The 20,982-nt window shown below is 39.2% G+C and overlaps 2 protein-coding genes and 1 long non-coding RNA gene across 3 annotated transcripts in view; 1 reads left to right on the top strand and 2 right to left on the bottom strand.

The window, feature by feature from the left end:
* The window catches only part of LOC127987565 (NLR family CARD domain-containing protein 3), a 260,615-nt gene that overhangs the window by 156,690 nt on the left and 82,943 nt on the right, over positions 1–20,982 (bottom strand). The gene's annotated exons all lie outside the window — the stretch shown is intronic.
* Positions 1–20,982, top strand: part of LOC127987626 (uncharacterized) — a 459,131-nt gene that overhangs the window by 44,217 nt on the left and 393,932 nt on the right. The window lies entirely within an intron of this gene.
* LOC127987596 (GTPase IMAP family member 7-like) lies at positions 4,361–6,676 on the bottom strand. The gene is made up of 2 exons (XM_052589969.1): positions 6,592–6,676; positions 4,361–5,345 (listed from the first exon to the last, which is right to left on the bottom strand). Exons 1-2 carry the CDS (start codon positions 6,623–6,625, stop codon positions 4,504–4,506), a joined length of 876 nt encoding a protein of 291 aa, XP_052445929.1. The 5' UTR covers positions 6,626–6,676; the 3' UTR covers positions 4,361–4,503.

Below are 20,982 nucleotides of genomic sequence, written 5' to 3' on the forward strand. Positions count from 1 at the left end.
TTGGTGAAATCACGTTCACCGTGCACCCAAATGAACCTCAGGACTTTACAATTATCAATCCTTCAGTATCTTCTTTACTGGATGTAATTATGAATGCCCTTTTACATTTATCCTTTTTACGATACAAATCATTACAAAGCAACTTTACCGAAAATTACGTTTCTACAATATTTAGTAGTACCTAATACGTGGTGACTGTCAGTTTGAGCATATATGACAGGATTTTTCAGAAAAAAAAATACAAGACGTAGTCAGCCAGATGTTAAACATTATTAATATTATTAATTAATAATTATTATATGATGCAGTCACACTTGTAGCAATAATTGTTAGTTCTGTTTGTTGATTCAGGGTTAGCATCATCTGGGGTCCTCTGAGGGTCAGCATCATCTCTTCTCAGGTGTTCTGGATCCAGACTGGAGCTTGTTTAAATCCTAGTTACCACGGGATGAAGATCCAGCAGAAACAGAGAAACACATAGAGACATCATTAGCATAGCTGCTGATCCAACAAAGTAAAATTAATTAGTTTAACCCAAGCTAAAGAATAAAAATGCGCATTTGATCAGATACAACTACACTCACAATTTAAGAAATATATTATTTGAATGCTTGGTGAAAGAGATGCATTTTTAATCTAGGTTTAAACAGAGAGAGTGTGTCTGAACCTTGAACATTATCAGGAAGGCTATTCCAGAGTTTGGGAGCCAAATGTGAAAAATGCACGACAAACAGCTAGAAGTGCATTACAATAGTCCAGTCTAGAGGTCATGAATGCATGAACTAGCTTTTCTGCATCAGAAACAGATAACATGTTTTGTAGCTTTGCAATGTCTCTAAGATGGAAGAATGCTGTTTTTGTAACATGGAAAATATGGTTTTCAAAATAAAAGTTGCTGTCTAATATAACACCAAGCTGTTTGACTGCAGAGTCTACTAGATTCTGTGTACTGTGTACTGTTTTTTGGTCCAATAATTAATATCTCTGTCTTATCCGAATATAATAAGAGAAAATTATTGGTCATCCAGCCATCGGTCATTACATTTTTAACACACTCTGTTAGCTTAGATAATTGGGAAGTTTCATCTGGTCTCGTTGAGATATATAGCGGAGTATCATCAGCATAACAGTGGAAGCTAATTCCGTATTTTCTAATAATATTACCAAGGGGCAACATGTATATTGAAAATAGAAGGGGACCTAGGACGGATCCTTGTGGCAGTCCATATTTTACTGATGATAAATGAGATAAATAAACAAAATGGTTGTGATCGGACAGGTAGGATCTAAACCATCTTAGAGCCTGCCCTTGAATACCTGTATAGTTTTGTAATCGATCTATGAGTATGTCATGATCTATGGTGCTCCACACTTTTATGGCTAATATTGGAGAAGATCTGAAAGCTCCACTACATATTCTTAAAGATTGTGCCTGAACAGTTTCTCATTTTTCAATCAAGGATTTAGAAGCAGAACAATAAATCATTCATCTATAATCAATTGTTCACCTAATCAGTGCACTATATATTCTTAGTAAAGATTTCCTACTAGCTCCCCATTCCCCCATTTGCTCTTCAAATCAGGTCTTCAAGAAGAACATTAGAAGAAAAGCACCAGGCCCAGATGGCGTTACACCAGCCTGTCTGAAAATCTGTGCTGACCAGCTGTCCCCCATCTTTTCACAGATCTTCAACAGATCCCTGGAGTTGTGTGAAGTGCCTTCCTGCTCCAAACGCTCCACCATCATCCCCATCCCAAAGAAACCCAAGATAGCAGAACTTAACGACTACAGACCTGTGGCTCTAACGTCTGTCGTTATGAAGTCGTTTGAAAAACTGGTTCTGGCTTATCTGAAGGACATCACTGGACCCTTACTGGACCCCCTGCAGTTTGCTTACCGAGCAAACAGGTCCGTGGATGATGCAATCAACATGGGATTGCACTTCATCCTGCAACATCTGGACAAAACAGGGACTTATGTGAGGATCCTATTTGTGGACTTTAGTTCGGCATTCAACACCATCATCCCAACAGCCCTCCAGACCAAACTGACCCAGCTCTCTGTTCCTAGCTCTATCTGTCAGTGGATCACCAGCTTTCTGACAGATAGGCAACAGTTAGTGAGACTGGGGAAATACACATCAAACAGCTGCTCCACCAACACTGGCGCCCCTCAGGGATGTGTTCTCTCCCCTCTGCTCTTCTCCCTGTACACCAACGACTGCACCTCTAAAGACCCCTCTGTCAAGCTCCTGAAGTTTGCAGACGACACTACAGTCATCGGCCTCATCCAGGACGGTGATGAGTCTGCTTACAGACAAGAGGTTGAGCAGCTGGCTGTCTGGTGCAGTCTTAACAACCTGGAGCTGAACACGCTCAAAACAGTGGAGATGATCGTGGACTTTAGGAGAAACCCACCTGCACTTTCCCCACTCACCATCATGAACAGCACTGTGACTGCAGTGGAGTCATTCAGATTCCTGGGAACCACCATCTCTCAGGACCTGAAGTGGGACAATCACATTGACTCCATTGTGAAAAAGGCCCAGCAACGGTTGTACTTCCTTCACCAGCTGGGGAAGTTTAACCTGCCACAGGAGCTGCTGAAACAGTTCTACTCTGTCGTCATTGAGTCTGTCCTGTGCACTTCAATAGCTGTCTGGTTTGGCTCAGCAACAACATCAGACATCAGAAGACTAGAGAGAACTGTTCTGCTGAAGTGGATTATTGGTTTATTGATTAGTGGATTAAGACTGCTGAAAGGATTATTGGTGCTCCCCTGCCCACCCTTCAAGAACTGTATACATCCAGAGATCCTAGTACATCCCTGCATCTCACTCAATCCTATTCCATTATCATTTATAGCACAATTGTTTATACACTTATTTATTTGCAAATTTGTAATTCTATGTCATTTTTTTTTGTCTGTGTGTTGTTGTCTCTGTGTACTGGAAGCTTATGTCACTAAAACAAATTCCTTGTATGCGCAAGCATACAGTACTTGGCAATAAAGCTCTTTCTGATTCTGATTCCATTCCTATTAGACATCAAAGTATATAAGTACTGTTTTTGCACTTATCTACCAACTTCCGAATATGTATCTTAAATGTCAACCTGAAATCCATAAGCACTGCAGTTTGCGACTGCAAGCATTAACGTCAGTACATTACCGATAGCACTAGATGGATAAAGTCATGAGAATCACATGGGTAGGGCATTAATACCAATGGCAGGACACTGCAGAAGTGAAAGCAAAAAAAAGTAGATTAAAAAAAAAGACTCGACAAAACTCCGACTCTTCCATCATTTTTCCCTCAGTTCTCCATAGTGTCAGAAAATAGGCCAGATAAACATGATCTATAGTAAATAATAAAAGAAAAACACCTGTTAGGTGAAATCCCTATAGTGTAGTGTCCTTTTATTAATCTCACATGTCTATTTCTTCTCATCTCTCTTATACTTCACAGCACTGACTTTTATTTGAATTACATCTTAAATAAATCAATAAATATATATAAAAAAGAACTCACAATACCTGTCTGAGCAGGAATCCAAATCATCTTACCTGAATTTTCCCTTGTTCTTGTGGGGTATTGTCATTATTGCATACAGTAGATCCTGTTGTCAAGAGACCGCACAGTGCTGAAACTGAATCACTTATAATTAAAAATGAAAGAGTATTGTAAAAAAAACTAATGGGAAGAATAACAGCACAATGATCAAATTAAATAGATCAGAAGAATTCACAACAATAAAACAGGGATGAATTAGAAATGTATGCAGTGTGCAGTAATGCTGATCTGTCGTAGATGTGTGATGGATAATAATACAGAGAGTAGGATTATAGGAAGATATGGTGCTGTATAGTGAGTACTAGTCTCTTGGTTCAGGAAATGGATCTGCATAAATATGGTTTTGAACTTTATGTTTATAGTGTGTATATCTATAAGACTCTATTATCAGCCAAAACATAACTTCTGTGCTCTTACTCTTTTGCATCTGGTGTGCAATATTGATAATTATCTACATGTCGGTTTAGATTTATCCAAAAATTCACTAGCACATTGCCAAAGAGAAAAACAATTGGTAGATAGAGATAAACCTGCCCAGGAGCAGATAAAGCATAGGCCTGCAGTATTTGTTGGCATTCTGCTTCTGGAAATAACTGTGCAGACGTGTTTCAATAGTTACAGGTTCTTTATTATGAAAAAACAATACACAGATGAAAGGTTTTATTTCACACTTACTATATTATGTCACTCCAGGAATAAAAAAAGTGTGTCTCGTACAAAGGACAACTGTAAAATATAGTTCAGCTGTGGAATATTATCTGTTATAATATTAGTTTATCAAACACAAATGATTCCTGCTGATCTAAAAAAAATAAATTGTCATCATATAACTCAATTTCATGTTTATTTACAATGGGTTATGTATCTTCTTATCTACCCTTCTGCATAAGCCTTTTAAGCCTGAGAATATATCCCAGTGTTTGCTTTAAAATTAGACTGTGAGTTTTTTCAACTTGTTAATGATCTTCATTAGTTTATTCTCATTAGTATAAGTCTGTTCTGCCTTCAATCTGAACTCTCGAAGCTGTGCATCGTAATAACGCTTGTACTCATTCAGTCTTTCCTCCAGCTTCTGCTTCTCTGCAGCAAACGTGGCCTTCAGCTCTTTTTCTTTCTCTAGTAATTGGTTCTCATATTCTCGTCTCAGTTCCTCTTCTTTAGTTTTCAGCATGAGCTCCACATCGCGGTACGTTTCACTGGTGTAATATTCTCCTTCATTAGCTGCGACCATGGCGTCTACCTTCTCCAGCAGCTCCACAACCTGATTACGATCCTCCATGTGTTTATTGTTGAAGACGTGATATCTCTCCCCACAGCATCTCAGGATTTCTTTCAGGTCCTCGCTGGCTTTACTGATGTGTTCCTCAATAGAGCGTTTCAGTTTATCACCGTGAGTGAAGAGGACGATTGTGTGTTTATCTGAATCTTCAAACATGGCTCTGACCTTCTCCACGGAGAGTTTCTCCTCTTCAGTAAATGAGCCAAACTGAATGACCAGGAGGATGGCGTGAGGTCCAGGTGCCGTCATATTTATACACTTACTGATCTCCTGTTTCAGAAGCTTTTCCTCTGAAATATCGGTGTCAAACATGCCTGGTGTATCTACCAGAGTGATTTCTCTCCCTGCCACATTTTCAGTCACTTTGCCACACTCTTTGGTTACAGATGAACCACTTTTTAAAGCTGTGAAGGCACTTCTGCCCAGGATGGTGTTTCCGGAGGAGCTTTTCCCTGCTCCAGTGATTCCCACCAACACCAGCCTTCTCTGTGACACTGAAACAGTGAGAGGATATGGTCATGAGCATACAAATGAAACATGACTGACTGAACAGTACATTCAAGTAAGCAAATGCCAATATTGTGAACATTCGTATGTGTATACTTACAAGTTGGACAATTCAATTCAAAGCTTCCCTTTCGAGCTACAAAAATAAATGTAAAAAAAAATATATTTTAATTCTGCTTCATTCTTGATTTTTGTTTTGTAGTAGTTTGGCAGAACAATGTCAGATCTCGTCAAGCTTTAATCTAGTTTTCATTTTAATATCAGACATTAGATTGAGCACAGATCCACTAATGGTGACACTAACATCTAACAACAATCAGTACTTGGTCTGCAGTACATTTCTGAACCATTTCATGTTCTATCCCTGTGTAGTAATTGGTTTCACACATTGACGAATAAAGATGAATTGCACTTGAGTCATCAGAGATTTAATTATTGTTCTGCAGACAAAATATACTTTCACTATTTCATAGCTCAGGTCACTAGAGACCCTATAAACTTTTACCATTTGATATTTCTGTACACTTTTACGGTCATGTGACCATCATTTCTGCCAGACTGTGAAAAGGAGAAACCCATTTACTCTAAAAACTGGTTTTGGCTTGTCAGCATAACAGATGTAATAGATGTTACATCAAAGCAAATTCATCTGAGCCTGATCATATTTATGATGCATATTGTTGACTTTTCTTTTCCAAAATGGAAGCTATAGGGTAAAATGAGCCAGCATCTTAACTTACCCTACAATAAGGCACCTAAGTTATATTTCTTAAGTATAAACTAGTATAATTTCAATACAATACTATCCAACTGGATATAAATCAGTGAACACATCTTTACTGTAGATGTAGCCCGTTTTCAAGTCAAGTCACCTTTATTTATATAGCGCTTTAAACAAAATACATTGCGTCAAAGCAGCTGAACAACATTCATTAGGAAAACAGTGTGTCAATAATGCAGAATGATAGTTAAAGACAGTTCATCACTGAATTCAGCGATGTCATCATCTCAGTTCAGTTTAAATAGTATCTGTGCAATCATTTGCAATCAAGTCAACGATATCGCTGTTTTCAGAAGTAAACACTTAGCATAAAGCTTGCGCGTCAAATCAAAAGTAAAACAAAACGGATATTCTGTGTTTAAACATCTGCATGACCAAATTAGATTAGACAAATTATTGTCAGTATAATTATTATGACCAAAAATGATCTTAAAATAAAAACAAAAAGGTACCTTTTCCCTCTTTTGTAGCGCTTCTGGACGCCATGGTGCAAAACAAGTGGCGAATTCGTCCAAATTTGGGACGTGTCTTCAAGCTCCGACAGGTATTCTGAAATATTTGGTGTCGCTGGGCGGAGTAAACATGAATATTCATGAGATTTCTGTTTCGCGTTAAAGCCACTCTGAAAATATATTCACCGGATCACAAAGACTTTTCAACAATGTAATTATGTTTCAGCTTCAAACGAAATTAAGCTTTTGATATAATCGTTCGTTTTCACAAAATATTATAATTTGTGTTATGTTTATTGAACGATTACAGCCACTGATTTGCCACAGTAATGGTTACCACACGCAACACATAATGGACCGACAACTGTTAAATATTTTCTTATATTTCTCTGTATGATAACTTTTGATAAGTATGAAAGCCTATATATGGTGGCGTAAAAAAACTTGCTCACTGACTGTAAGGTGAGAAGTAAGGAACAATATGAAGACTTATGAAGTCATTTTATACAATTAGTAAAATAAACTAATAAACTAAGTTTTCAAAAAAAAAAATTTCTTTAAAACAATATTTTTATGAACAGAAATGTTTCCATGGAGTGTGCCATGGAAGTGCATGACAGCCTATAACCAGATGGCAGTTCATGTGAAACATGCTACTTGCACTTTACCTTTTATTTTCCCTTGTTTGCAGAAGCACTGCTTGAGTTGACTTGAGGCTTGAATATCCTGTTATATATGAGGCCACAATTGCACACATACATGGAGACATGCACAGAAAATTCATCATAGTAAATTCAAATATAAGTAAGTGCACATTATCCCAATATTTTTTGAGTTAAATTAACACTTTTAATAGTGTTATTAATTTTACAATAGGACAGAGTTAGCTTATATATACACTGTAAAACAACTATGGTCCACACAACAGGGAATTACTGTAGTTTTTCTTTAACACACAAGTAAAGAGTCACAATTTAACACTCTTAAGATGTATTTTGACTTTTAACTCTTAAGATGTATTTTAACTCCAGTGTAAGGAGTTGACATTTCTGTACTCCAACCAGGTTAAATTATGAAGAATTGACAGTAACTGTCAGGAAATAATTTGTGACAACTTGCAGAGTTGCATTGATAACAACACAGAGTTCATCAAAACAATCCATAAAGTTAATAAATTCAACTTAAGTCTGGGATCATAATAAATTCTGTTTATTCTACAAAGTAAAAATAAAGGCAAATGATGAAGGCACAACAAAAAGATCCAAGAGAGGTGCGGTCGGACACAGCGGCTACTCCGGGTCCCAAAATGGCAAGTGTGGAGGCACAAGAGCTAGGCCAAGGGCTCACCCAGGGGCGGACTGGCCATCTGGAGCACCGGGACTTTACCCGGTGGGCCACTGGCAAATGTGGGCCAACCCACCCCATACACATATATATATATATTAATGACGGAAATCATAGTATTATATCTCTTTTCTACGCAAATGGATGAGTGAGTCAATCCAAAGGAGTGTTTTTTGTTTGCATGTGAGTGTTTTGCCCTCCCTCCCTGTTTAGTTTGGTATATTCCATTGCGTATCTTGAAACGCCCTTTTCACATCGTTTAATTTATAGAGAGAGAGAGAGAGAGAGAGAGAGAGAGAAATTTATCCGGTACAGCAAATTTCTCTGAGCAGCAGGTGACTGTATACGTTCACTTAAAATATAACCAACTGTGTTTACGAGAATACTTGCAGAGACAACTATTTTGAGATCATTTTGTGTGTATGTGTTCATTCAGAAGTTACAATACGCAAAAGATTAATTAATTCTGTGTACGCGCATTGTCTGAAATGCTGCTCTCAGCGCGTGCTTTGAATTGTTTAAAACGCTTGAAACGGCCAGATTTTGAAACAAGTGCAAACGATCAACTACGATCTGTTTCACCCCTTCAAGCGAGTTAACAACGCAAATCAAGTTAGTAATTTTACATCACTATTCAAGATAGCCGTCAGACAGAGCGGTAATATATTTTGGAGCCCCTCTATTTCATGCATGATTCATATGGATCTGTTAACTGAATGCAAAATGTGAGTTCTAGGAGAATGTTTGTGTCGTGATGAACATGAATCGCTCACTAGGAGTCGCTAACAGCTGCTGCGCGCAGGTTTTTTTTTTCTTTGTTTCAATGGAGGATCAGTTGCCCTATTGGTAAAATCCCCAAACTGTTTACTTAAATATTACATTTATAAATGACATCAAAACAGGGGTGGATGCGTCATGATGTGGTGGGCTGCTGTGGGCCAGAAAGTCCAGTGCCACTTTTTGGTCCCAGTCCCCTGGGCTTACCCCACTAGACCAGTGATTCCATCACTCATGCTATCAACTCGGTCGGTCAACACAGCATGTGACAATGGATTACTAGTTGTACAGCACCATCAGCGAATAACAAACAAATAACCCCCATGGCTTTTTCATAATAGCCAGTGACTTCAACCATGCAAACTTAAAGACACTTTTGCCAAAGTTCTACCCAGGGTGCAATTTGCCGGGGGGGATGTGTGGAATTTCCCCCTTTCTGATCAATGTATCCCTGCCTCTGCTCAATTATTTTAATCCCCGGTGGGGATAAATTTATCCCCCCCTCAAAGTGATCAGTGCTACTACACTAGTGGTGAGACGGATCACAAAACTTGCTCAATGTCCAGCCCACGGCGCTATCTGATTGGTTACACCTCACGAGTAATAGCCTATCAACACTTGCGAGACGGTTGAAGCCGGTCCGCAACTTTTTTTTTTTTTTCAAAAAAGCAACTAGCAACATAGCGACTTTTTGGGCAATCATTATTAAGTCTCTGAGACTCTCTGAGACGAGTGCGAGGTCTCTCTTTCCCAGCGCGAGCCCCTCTCACTGCATCTGCTGTGTTCAGCGAGCGCAGAAAGGAGCTGCACTTTCAGTAAAAAAAAAAAATATTCTGTTGCTTCTAACTCTATTTTACAAGCAAGTATAGCCGACATCAGTCACAGCACAACCACTGACTTTATCATATGTGTATTTGATTTCATTAGTGCAGATTAATGTTTGAGAGCTGGTTATGTAGTCTTAATGAACCGCGTTTCAGTCATTATAATATTCATTCCGTTGTCTGACAATAGAAAAATTAGAATATAGTAATAAAAACAGTTTTATTAAGAATTTAATTAAATGGCTAAATTAAATTGCAGTTTGTGAGCATAGGGAGACAATGCAATCCCCCCCTCTGTTTTTTTTCACAAATCGCACCCTGGTTCTACCAACATATGAACTTTGGAACAAGGGGAAAAAACACGCTGGACTTTGTCTACACAACAGAAAAGAATGCATACAAGGCTATAGCCCGCCCCCACCTCGGGTACTCAGATCACATCTCTGTTATGATAATTCCAGTATACAAACCACTTCAGAAATTCGCCAAACCGGTTCAAAAGCTTATCACAATTTGGCCAGATGATGCTACCTCAAAACTACAGGACTGCTTTCAGTGCACAGACTGGAACATGTTTAAAGAGGCAGGCACCTACAACAACTTCACAGACCTGCAGGAGTACACTGAAACTGTGACTGCTTACATCAAAAAGTGTATTGATGACGAGACAGTTACCAAGATCATCACCACACGTGCAAACCAGTAGCCGTGGATGACAGCAGATCAGATGCTAAAGACCAGAGATGATGCATTCAGATCATAAGATAAAGCAGTCCTGTGCTTCACAGCTGATAGATGTCCTAACAGATATCTTCAACACCTCGCTGAGCCAGGCAGTCGTCCCCACATGTCTCAAATCCACAACCATCATACCGGTACCAAAGAAATCACCTGTGTCCTGTTCAAATGACTACCGTCCCATAGCACAGACACCAATCACGATGAAGTGCTTTGAGAGGTTAGTCATGCACAACATAAAAATGCTCCAGTTTGCATACCGTCCAAACCACTCTACAGACAATGCATTTTCCTCCACCCTCCACCTGGCCCTTACCCACCCAGAGAATAAAGAATCCTGTCAGAATGCTGTTAATCAACCTCAGCTCAGCATTCAATACAATAATCACACAACAGCTCATTAAGAACCTAAACCTGCTGGGCCTTAACAGTTCCCTTTGTAATTGGATACTGAACTTTCTAACTGGAAAACCTCATTCAGTCTGTGTCGGCCACAACACATCTAGCACTACCAAACTGAGCACAGGTGCCCCACAAGGCTGTGTGTTCAGCACCCAGCTCTTCACGCTGCTGACCCATGACTACTGCTAAGTTTGCAGATACAACGGTGGTAGGTCTCATCAGCAACTCACCTGGACCACCAACACCATGTCACTCTCCAAGAAGGCACAACAGCGCCTACACTTTATCCGCCGGATAAAAAGAGCAAGTCTCCCTCCACCCATCCTCACCACATTCTACAGTGGAACCATAGAGAGTGTGCCGACCAGCTGCATCAATATCTGGTACAAGAACTTTAGTGCAGCAGACCGCAAGACCCTACAGTGGACAGTGAACACAGCTGCAAAAGTCATTGGTGCCCCTCTCCCCTCCATCCTTGACATTTTCCTTACACAATGCTCCAGCAAAGCCAGCAGTATCATGAAGGACCTCCCACAGTCTCTTCCAGCTCCTACCATAAGGAAGATGGTACCGGAGCATCAGAGCACACTCCGCCAAACTGCTCAACAGCTTTTTCCCCGAGGCTGTGAGTGCCCTGAACTCAAACCACCCCACCTGAAACCCCCCACAAATTCCCTGAAACATGGACCATCTCCCCTCATCCACCAATCCAACCTTACCACATCACAGCAAAGAACTCTCTGAAACTTTTTTTTGGGCAATCCAAGTGTGTTAAAAACAGGTAAGTGGGCCTGTACAAACCACCTGTAGTAACACACTCTCCTCTATGTGCACTAGACACATTTCACTCAAACTGCTGTGTGTACATAATCCCACAAAAGACTCAGTAATATGTGTATGTTTACACATGTACTACAAATCATCTTTCATTGTTTCCCAGCCAGTTGATTGATTTAAGCTGTTTCTCTTTGCACATGTGAAGCATTCGTATAGCTTGTATTTTGTAATTTATGTATAAGTAAACTTTTATATATAGTATATTTATAGTCAAAATCTGTCAGATTAAGAAAGGGTAATTGTGGATAGGTTTATACTGTTTTACTTCATTGTTGTATGTCTGTATTTATGTCGCACCGAGGTCCTGTGAGACACGACATTTCGTTCCACTGTATGTCCACACATGTAGCAGAATGACAATAAAGCTCAACTTAAACTTGATATAACAAACACAAAGATAGTATTTATAATCAATTATGATACCTTTATTTTGAGATTACATGTAGACGTTTTTTTTTTTCTTGTTGCTAAAATGAGAGCAGGAAGAAGTTTGCAGGTGGAGTAGTTCAGTTTACAGAAATCTAACCTGTTCCTGTTGGTCCGGTCTGACAACAAATGCAGGTAAAAGATCAAGCTTAAGGCATAATTTTAATGACAAAAACAACAGCAGTTAACCATAAAGATACTCAGTGACAAAAATGTCAAATCAGTCTATTCGAGATACACACTGAACAAATTTATAAATGCAACTCTTTGGTTTTGGCCCCATTTCTCATGAGCTGAACTCAAAGATCTAAGACTTTGTCTATGTACACAAAAGGCATATTTCTCTCAAATATTGTTCACAAATTTGTCTAAATCTGTGTCAGTGAGTACTTCTTTGCCAAGATAATCATCCACCTCACAGGTGTGGCATATCAAGATGCTGATTAGACAGCATGATTATTGCACAGGTGTGTCTTAGGCTGGCTTCAATAAAAGACCACTCTAAAATGTGCACTCTAAATGTGCACTGTAACACGATGTTGTATACGCCAATCCAGAGCATCCCAAACATGCTCAATGTGTGACATGTCCAGTGAGTATGCTGGCCATGCAAGAACTGGGATGTTTTCACCTTCCAGGAATTGTGTACAGATCCTTGCAACATTGGGCCGTGCATTTTCATGCTGCAACATGAGGTGATGGTTGTGGATGAATGGCAGAACAAGGCCTCAGGATCTCGTCATTGTAACGCTTTCAATGTAGGACAGGAGGCAAATGCAAGTAAATAGAGTTTATTGAAAGGAGGTGTGATGAATGAAGGTTGGAGAGTGACGCAGGGATCTCGACGGCAGCACAGACTGGTGAGTAGGTGATTTGGGTGCTTTGGGTGAGATAATGATGGTGGTAGATCCGTGAGAGGTGATGATAATCCGTGAGTGGCTGTTATAATCCAGAGGCGACCAAACAGGAGACAGAGCAAGGGCAGGAACACGGGAGAACGAACAGACATCTACACAGAGGACCTCAAACAACGATCTGACAAACAAGAGACGAAAGACAGGGCATTAAGTAGGCTGTTGGAATGAGCTGCACCTGCCCCTGATCATCTGATCAGTGGCAACACCCACATGAAACAATCAACATGACGTAACATGAACACCGCAGGAGACGGTGCATTCATGAACCGTGACAGTACCCCTCCTCCTAAGGACACCTCCTGGCGTCCCCAGAATCTCTTACCTGTCAATTGTAATCATCGATAAGGGAGTGATCCAGGATGTCCCTAGCAGGTACCCAACTTCTCTCCTCCGGACCGTAACCCTCCCAGTCCACCAAGTACTGAAATCCGCGTCCCCTCCGTCTAGAGTCCAGAATGCGATTAACCGAATAAGTGGTCTCCCCATCTACGAGTTGCGGCGGGGTGGGGTGGGGGGGACCGGGGTAGGCGGATTAATGGGAGAATGAAATACAGGCTTTATTTTTGACACATGAAAGGCGGGATGAATTCTCCTGTACGCAGGAGGAAGTTTAAGGCGGACTGCCACCGGGCTAATGATCTTGGTGACAGTAAATGGGCCAATAAATTTGCGAGCCAACTTATTAGATACGGAGCGGAGAGGAATATTCTTAGTAGAAAGCCACACCTTTTGACCCACGACGTATACGGGAGGCCTAGACCGGTGGCGATCAGCTTTGGCTTAGTGCGTGCCCCCACTTGGAGTAGAGTCTCGCGGGCTCTAGTCCAAGTGCAGTGACACCTCTGGACGAAGGTGTGAACAGAGGGGACCGCGACATTGTATTCCAGCCTGGGAAAAATAGGTCGCTGGTAACCTACACTACACTCAAAAGGAGATAGGCCTGTAGCTGATACTGGTAAGGTATTGTGGGCGTACTCCACCATAGACAATTGTTGGATCCAGCAGGAAGGATTCTTGGAGACCAAACATTGCAACACCCTTTCCAAATCTTGGTTGGCTCTCTCGGTTTGACCATTGCTCTGGGGATGAAACCCTGAGGACAGACTTACAGTCGCTCCCAGTAATCTACAGAATACTCGCAAAAATTTGGACACAAATTGCGGTCCCCTGTCGGAAACCACGTCTATCGGGAGGCCATGTAAACGAAAGACGTGATCTACGACGGTCAACGCTTTCTCCTTGGCTGAGGGTAATTTGGGCAAGGGAATAAAATGGGCCACCTTCGAGAACCGGTCCACCACGGTCAAAACTACTGTGTTGCCCTGGGAGGGCGGTAATAAAATCTAGAGCGATGTGGGACCAGGGTCTCGAAGGGACCGGCAGCGGTTGAAGTAACCCATCAGGGGGTCGATTGGAAGTCTTACCAGTGGCACAAACCGAGCAAGCCAAAACAAAACTGTGAATGTCGCGAGCCATAAATGGCCACCAGAATCATTGCTTGACTAAAAATCTAGTATGGTTAACCCCTGGATGGCAAGCTACATTAGAGCAATGTCCCCACTGGATAACGTTGGACCTTAATCCCTCCGGCACAAATAAGTGATTCGGTGGGGACCCGGGCGGAGGCATTACCCCTTCTAAGGCCGTTCTGACCTTCGATTCGATCTCCCATGTGAGTGTGGAGACCACTAATGTCTCAGGAAAAATACACGCAGGAGTGGACGGCGTTTGGAATGGTCAAAAATACGTGACAAAGAGTCAGGTTTAATATTTTTGGAACCCGGGCGGTATGAGATAGTAAAGTCAAAACGTCCTAAAAAAAGTCCCCACCGAGCCTGCCTGGAGTTCAACCTTTTGGCAGTGCTAATGTATTCTAAATTCTTGTGGTCTGTCCATACAATAAAAGGAACCCCCGATCCTTCTAACCAGTGTCGCCATTCCTCCAATGCCTTCTTAACTGTCAACAATTCTCGGTTACCAATATCATAATTTCGTTCGGCAGGAGATAAACGATAAGAAAAATACACGCAAGGGTGGACCTTGTCATCTGAGTGAGAACGTTGCGATGACAACGCTCCTACCACGCATCGACCTCCACCACAAACTGACGTGCTGGGTCAGGGGTGATCAAGATAGGGGCTGCGAATAAAATGCCGGTAGAAGTTGGCGAACCCCAGAAACCTCTGTAGGGCCTTACGGGAATCTGGACTTGGCCACTCTACTACAGCCTTAACCCTTTCGAGTCAATTAACGCATATACAGAATTGTTCAAAATAATAGTAGTACAATCTGACTAACCAGAATAATCAAGGTTTTTCGTATATTATTTTATTGCTACGTGGCAAACAAGTTACCAGTAGGTTCAGTAGATTCTCAGAAAACAAATGAGACCCAGCATTCATGATATGCACGCTCTTAAGGCTGTGCAATTGGGCAATTAGTTGAATTAGTTGAAAGGGGTGTGTTCAAAAAAATAGCAGTGTGGCATTCAATCACTGAGGTCATCAATTTTGTGAAGAAACAGGTGTGAATCAGGTGGCCCCTATTTAAGGATGAAGCCAACACTTGTTGAACATGCATTTGAAAGCTGAGGAAAATGGGTCGTTCAAGACATTGTTCAGAAGAACAGCGTACTTTGATTAAAAAGTTGATTAGAGAGGGGAAAACCTATAAAGAGGTGCAAAAAATGATAGGCTGTTCAGCTAAAATGATCTCCAATGCCTTAAAATGGAGAGCAAAACCAGAGAGACGTGGAAGAAAACGGAAGACAACCATCAAAATGGATAGAAGAATAACCAGAATGGCAAAGGCTCAGCCAATGATCACCTCCAGGATGATCAAAGACAGTCTGGAGTTACCTGTAAGTACTGTGAGAGTTAGAAGACGTCTGTGTGAAGCTAATCTATTTTCAAGAATCCCCCGCAAAGTCCCTCTGTTAAAAAAAAGGCATGTGCAGAAGAGGTTACAATTTGCCAAAGAACACATCAACTGGCCTAAAGAGAAATGGAGGAACATTTTGTGGACTGATGACAGTAAAATTGTTCTTTTTGGGTCCAAGGGCCACAGGCAGTTTGTGAGACGACCCCCAAACTCTGAATTCAAGCCACAGTACACAGTGAAGACAGTGAAGCATGGAGGTGCAAGCATCAAGATATGGGCATGTTTCTCCTACTATGGTGTTGGGCCTATTTATCGCATACCAGGGATCATGGATCAGTTTGCATATGTTAAAATACTTGAAGAGGTCATGTTGCCCTATGCTGAAGAGGACGTGCCCTTGAAATGGTTGTTTCAACAAGACAATGACCCAAAACACACTAGTAAACGGGCAAAGTCTTGGTTCCAAACCAACAAAATTAATGTTATGGAGTGGCCAGCCCAATCTCCAGACCTTAATCCAATTGAGAACTTGTGGGGTGATATAAAAAATGCTGTTTCTGAAGCAAAACCAAGAAATGTGAATGAATTGTGGAATGTTGTTAAAGAATCATGGAGTGGAATAACAGCTGAGAGGTGCCACAAGTTGGTTGACTCCATGCCACACAGATGTCAAGCAGTTTTAAAAAACTGTGGTCATACAACTAAATATTAGTTTAGTGATTCACAGGATTGCTAAATCCCAGAAAAAAAAAATGTTTGTACAAAATAGTTTTGAGTTTGTACAGTCAAAGGTAGACACTGCTATTTTTTTGAACACACCCCTTTCAACTAATTGCCCAATTGCACAGCCTTAAGAGCGTGCATATCATGAATGCTGGGTCTTGTTTGTTTTCTGACAATCTACTGAACCTACTGGTAACTTGTTTGCCACGTAGCAATAAAAAATATACTAAAAACCTTGATTATTCTGGTTAGTCACATTGTACTGCTATTATTTTGAACAATACTGTATATATATATATATATATATATATATATTATGAGAGATGTGTGAAAATCAAGAGAGAAACAATTTGTGTACATAAAAAATGCAAATTTTCATCATGCTGATTTACTGAAATTTGATGCAGATTGTTTTTTCTGATTAGAAAATATTTTGGCAGCAGTCACAATGAATCGTTGTCTGGCCAAAGATTTATTTGATCATTTACTGTAATATCTGAGATTACTGCTTTGCTGGAGATGGCAGAATGACACACTTTATTTGTAAGCTTTATGTGATTAGAACAGTGTAAATAAAAATGCTGCATATCTTTTATGAAACTCATAACTTCATATTCTTTGATGAAAAAATACTGGATTTATTTTATTTTTTTAACTTGTTTAAGTCTTACTTGTGGACTTTCTGCATGAGAGAGGTCTCTATAGCTTCGACTATGAATGAAACATATATAGTGTTTATTGTTCCAGAATGCGTACAATACCCAAATTTGAGTACAAATAGAGAAAAACGAAGTAACCTCAAGACAGGATTTTAAAAATGAGCATGATAATGTATCTGTGTTTGTTTTTTTTGTTCTCAAAATGAGCACAGTTGTGAACTACCTGAGGTACAGAGTGTAATTAGGGACTCATATTTAATATGACATGCATGGAATCAATTTTACATTTAGCATATCTTCTGGAAAATTAAGAGATTACTATCACTATGACATAAAGCTGTCAATATTACATAAAGACTTATTCATATCCACTTTTTTAGCCTCCACCTCGTTGCTGGTGTCCAACATTTTCTTTTTGACATGAACACCCCTGATTTCATCCTTGTTCCATATGTCCTTTCCCAAAAGTAGTACGTTTTTCTTCATGACGAGGTCTTTGAACGTATCTGATATAACAAGCGCAAAAACACTTACTCAACCGCTGCTGTTTTAATACAGAAAAAGGCTACTGACATTTGTAATCATGTAATAACTATTAGGAATTTCACTGTTATAATATTATTCTTTGTTTCACCAGTTTTTATAATGTAGACAGACTGAGTGCATAAGTCTATGGTGTTATTTTATATAATAAAAAGTCTAATAAATCAGCACATTACATGAGATAAAATAAACCATGTGTATGAGTCCACCTTCTATTGTTTTGTGTTTACTGGTGAAAGAGCAATACCTGAAACACAAAAGTACATTTCTCAAAGAACAACAAACATTACCATTATCAGTTTAACCATTATACAGCATGACAAAAATGTGACTAAGATTTCATTGACTGCAACCTGACTAAAATGGACATACATTTAATTGAGTTGAAATTTACATTTGTGTAAAACTAAGACTAAATTAAAAATGGCTGCCAAAATTAATACTGCTGTGTGATTCATTATAATCTTATTGCTTTAACATAAATTTTTCATTGAATAAAATTAAATTTTAGTCACTGAAACTTATAATAGGATAAGGTTGACTAAATATGCTAAAAAATAACAAGAATATTCCTACATTTTATTTCTGTACATCGACTCCCTGGGATATATACTTGATATTAACAATTTTTCCAAATCTACTAGCATTGCTATCATTTTCACTGGCCATGATTTTGTTGTTGGAAAATTGTTTTACAGTATATGACTTAAAACTGCATACAAAAATTTATTTAAATTGATTTCCATGTCATTTTTAACCTATTCAAAGGGCATTTTCCCTAACCGTAATTAAATGCATGCATCATCTTTCATATCAAATTCTATTACATTTACATTTTATTAATAATTTCACTTAATATAAGACAATATAGGGCTGTTACCAATCCTATAAAACAAAAACTATCTACAAAACTGATCTTTCCACTGCAGAAGAAACAGAAGGGACTGAAGAGGCATTGCACAAAATGAAAAACTAAACTGTTAGTAACGCAGGACAGTAAATATCCATTAATCAGGTGATTATGAGAGATCAGTGTCAGTGTTTGGATTAGAGCTGGGATAAACCATTATTTTTTAAACGATTAATCTAGCGATTATTTTTTCGATGCATCGATTAATCTAACGATTAATTTTTTCAGACCGATTCGATTTCGATTATCTCACCATTAATTGACTACTAACAATTTATACATGTTGATTTACATATCTGAATGAAAAAAACATGAATTCCTTAACATTGCAATATATGTTTATTGCTCTTAAAATTACAATATAAAAGACTGACTAAGAATGCATTACTTTGCCCTTGTATAGAGATAGCATTCAATAAAACCTTGAAGCCTTGAAAACACATAGCTCACTGAAACAAGCTTACTGAACACATAGGGCCTAGCTTACTGAAAAAAAGTTCTTCTTTCAGATGAAAATAACAACAACTTGATGTCTAGCATTCAATAAAAAATGTCTTGTTTAGAGCAATTGAAATAATACAGTAACCAATGTAAACTTGAGGGCTTTAAGCTAATACAGAGAGTGCTTTTACAAAAAAATAAATAAATAAAAATTAACAGTGGGAGCCAGCAGCCTATCATGGAGAAAAAAAAAATCTCAGAATGCTCCACGTGAAACTTTGGAGTTCCGCCCTTTTTCTATCCTTTCTAATGATTTTGGTTAATATGCACGAGGGAGAGAGAGAGAGAGAGAGAGAGAGAGAGAGAGAGAGAGCAAGACAGCGCTTGTGTAGTTTGAAGACTGTGAGTGCGTGAGCGCGCGTGAAACTTTGGTGTTTCGCCCTTTTTCTATCGTGTTTAATGATTTTGATTAATATGCACAAGGGAGAGAGAGAGCAAGAAGCGATCGTGTTGTTTGAAGACTGTGAGTGTGCGCGCGCAGCCGGGGCTCTCTCTCGTACGCGCCCTGTCAGCGCAAATAAGGCTTTGACAGCCGCCAAAGAAAAAAAAAAAAAGATCAATGCAGAAAAACCCCTGGATTGGTTATATAACGTTGGACAGAATGTTGATCTGGCCATCGCGTATATTCAGCGCACATAAAGTAAACGTTTTGCAAATGTTTTTTAGAGAAATAAAAACAGGTCGATGCGCATATTTTGCGTCATCGATGACCTCGACACGTTGTCCCAGCCCTAGTTTGGATCCATAAATTCTCAGAAATTCATACACATGGACAAGACATTCTGAGTAAATAAGTCAAGTTTGATGAATTTCAGCTGCTCGGGGAGCTAACAGAGATGAAGGCTGTAATACTAATGTTGTCCACTAGAGGAAATCACACAACAAACTCTTTTAGATCACTATTTAAAGACTGTGTCTTTAAAATACAAAAATACATACTATCATTAATATTTTTATATCCAAATGATATTGAAAACATATGTTGCCAACTATGACTGAATATATGCCCAATTGAAGGAAAGTGAATATAAAATTAGAATAAGTTAATGTATTAAATGGAATAATATTTCTAAAACGAGACACCTAAAGATTCTTATTAGAAAAGAGACATGGCCATTGTATAACTGTATCATCAACAAAAGCCACTGTGCTTGGATCCTTATTATTGACACTTTTGGCTATATTGTAAAAAAAAAGAAAAAAGAGGGAGCTATCAAAATAAATAAATGCATACATAGATAAAAAAAAAATTGTTAGCTTCTATGGGTAATTTTAAATATCTTCTCACGCCTTTGATGACTTTACAATATGTTTTCTTCAATATTTCAGTAATATTAAGATATACTATATAGAAAATGTGTATTATTATTATTATTATTATATTTATATTATATAGATATGTCTTTAACTGAAAGATCTACTCTTTACTACAATATTTAATCACAAATATGATAAAATCATCAAAGACATGAGAAGACAAGTGCCCGTGGAGGGTAAATGAATCAATGCAGCTGAACTTCTCTTTCTGATCGTTTCCTCTGATAGCTTTCTATGAAATCCTGCAGATTAACATGGACTGCAATAAAAACTTAGCTCTGCTGTGATCCGTTCATGAACCTCTGGACTGATGACCGCCACCTCTTCGGTTGAGAAACACCTTCACTGCTTTGGTCAACCAGCGAATGGAGAGAATTTCTGCAAAGGAGGAGTAATAATTATAATAATAATAATAACAAATGCAAAAGGAGGAATACAGCTGTGACCTGATCTTCTGTATGTCCTGCTGGAACTGCTGGATGCTCCTCTAAATGTGAACTGAATCTGTGTCCTTCTTCTGGAGTTTGGCATAGAGGAGGTCCACATGTGGCATGATGTTGTTTGATGATGACTTTGGGTTTGTGAGAAGTGGC

The sequence above is a fragment of the Carassius gibelio genome, chromosome B22 (assembly GCF_023724105.1).
Source record: "Carassius gibelio isolate Cgi1373 ecotype wild population from Czech Republic chromosome B22, carGib1.2-hapl.c, whole genome shotgun sequence".
In the NCBI taxonomy this organism is placed as follows: Eukaryota; Metazoa; Chordata; class Actinopteri; order Cypriniformes; family Cyprinidae; genus Carassius; species Carassius gibelio.

What these genes read in the sequence shown, in the direction of transcription:
- LOC127987596 (XM_052589969.1), bottom strand. Translation starts at nt 6,625, where the DNA reads ATGGCGTCCAGAAGCGCTACAAAAGAGGGAAAAG. An exon ending in CGCTACAAAAGAGGGAAAAG is followed by an intron (nt 5,346 to 6,591) that starts GTACCTTTTTGT and finishes TCACTGTTTCAG; the next exon opens with TGTCACAGAGAAGGCTGGTG.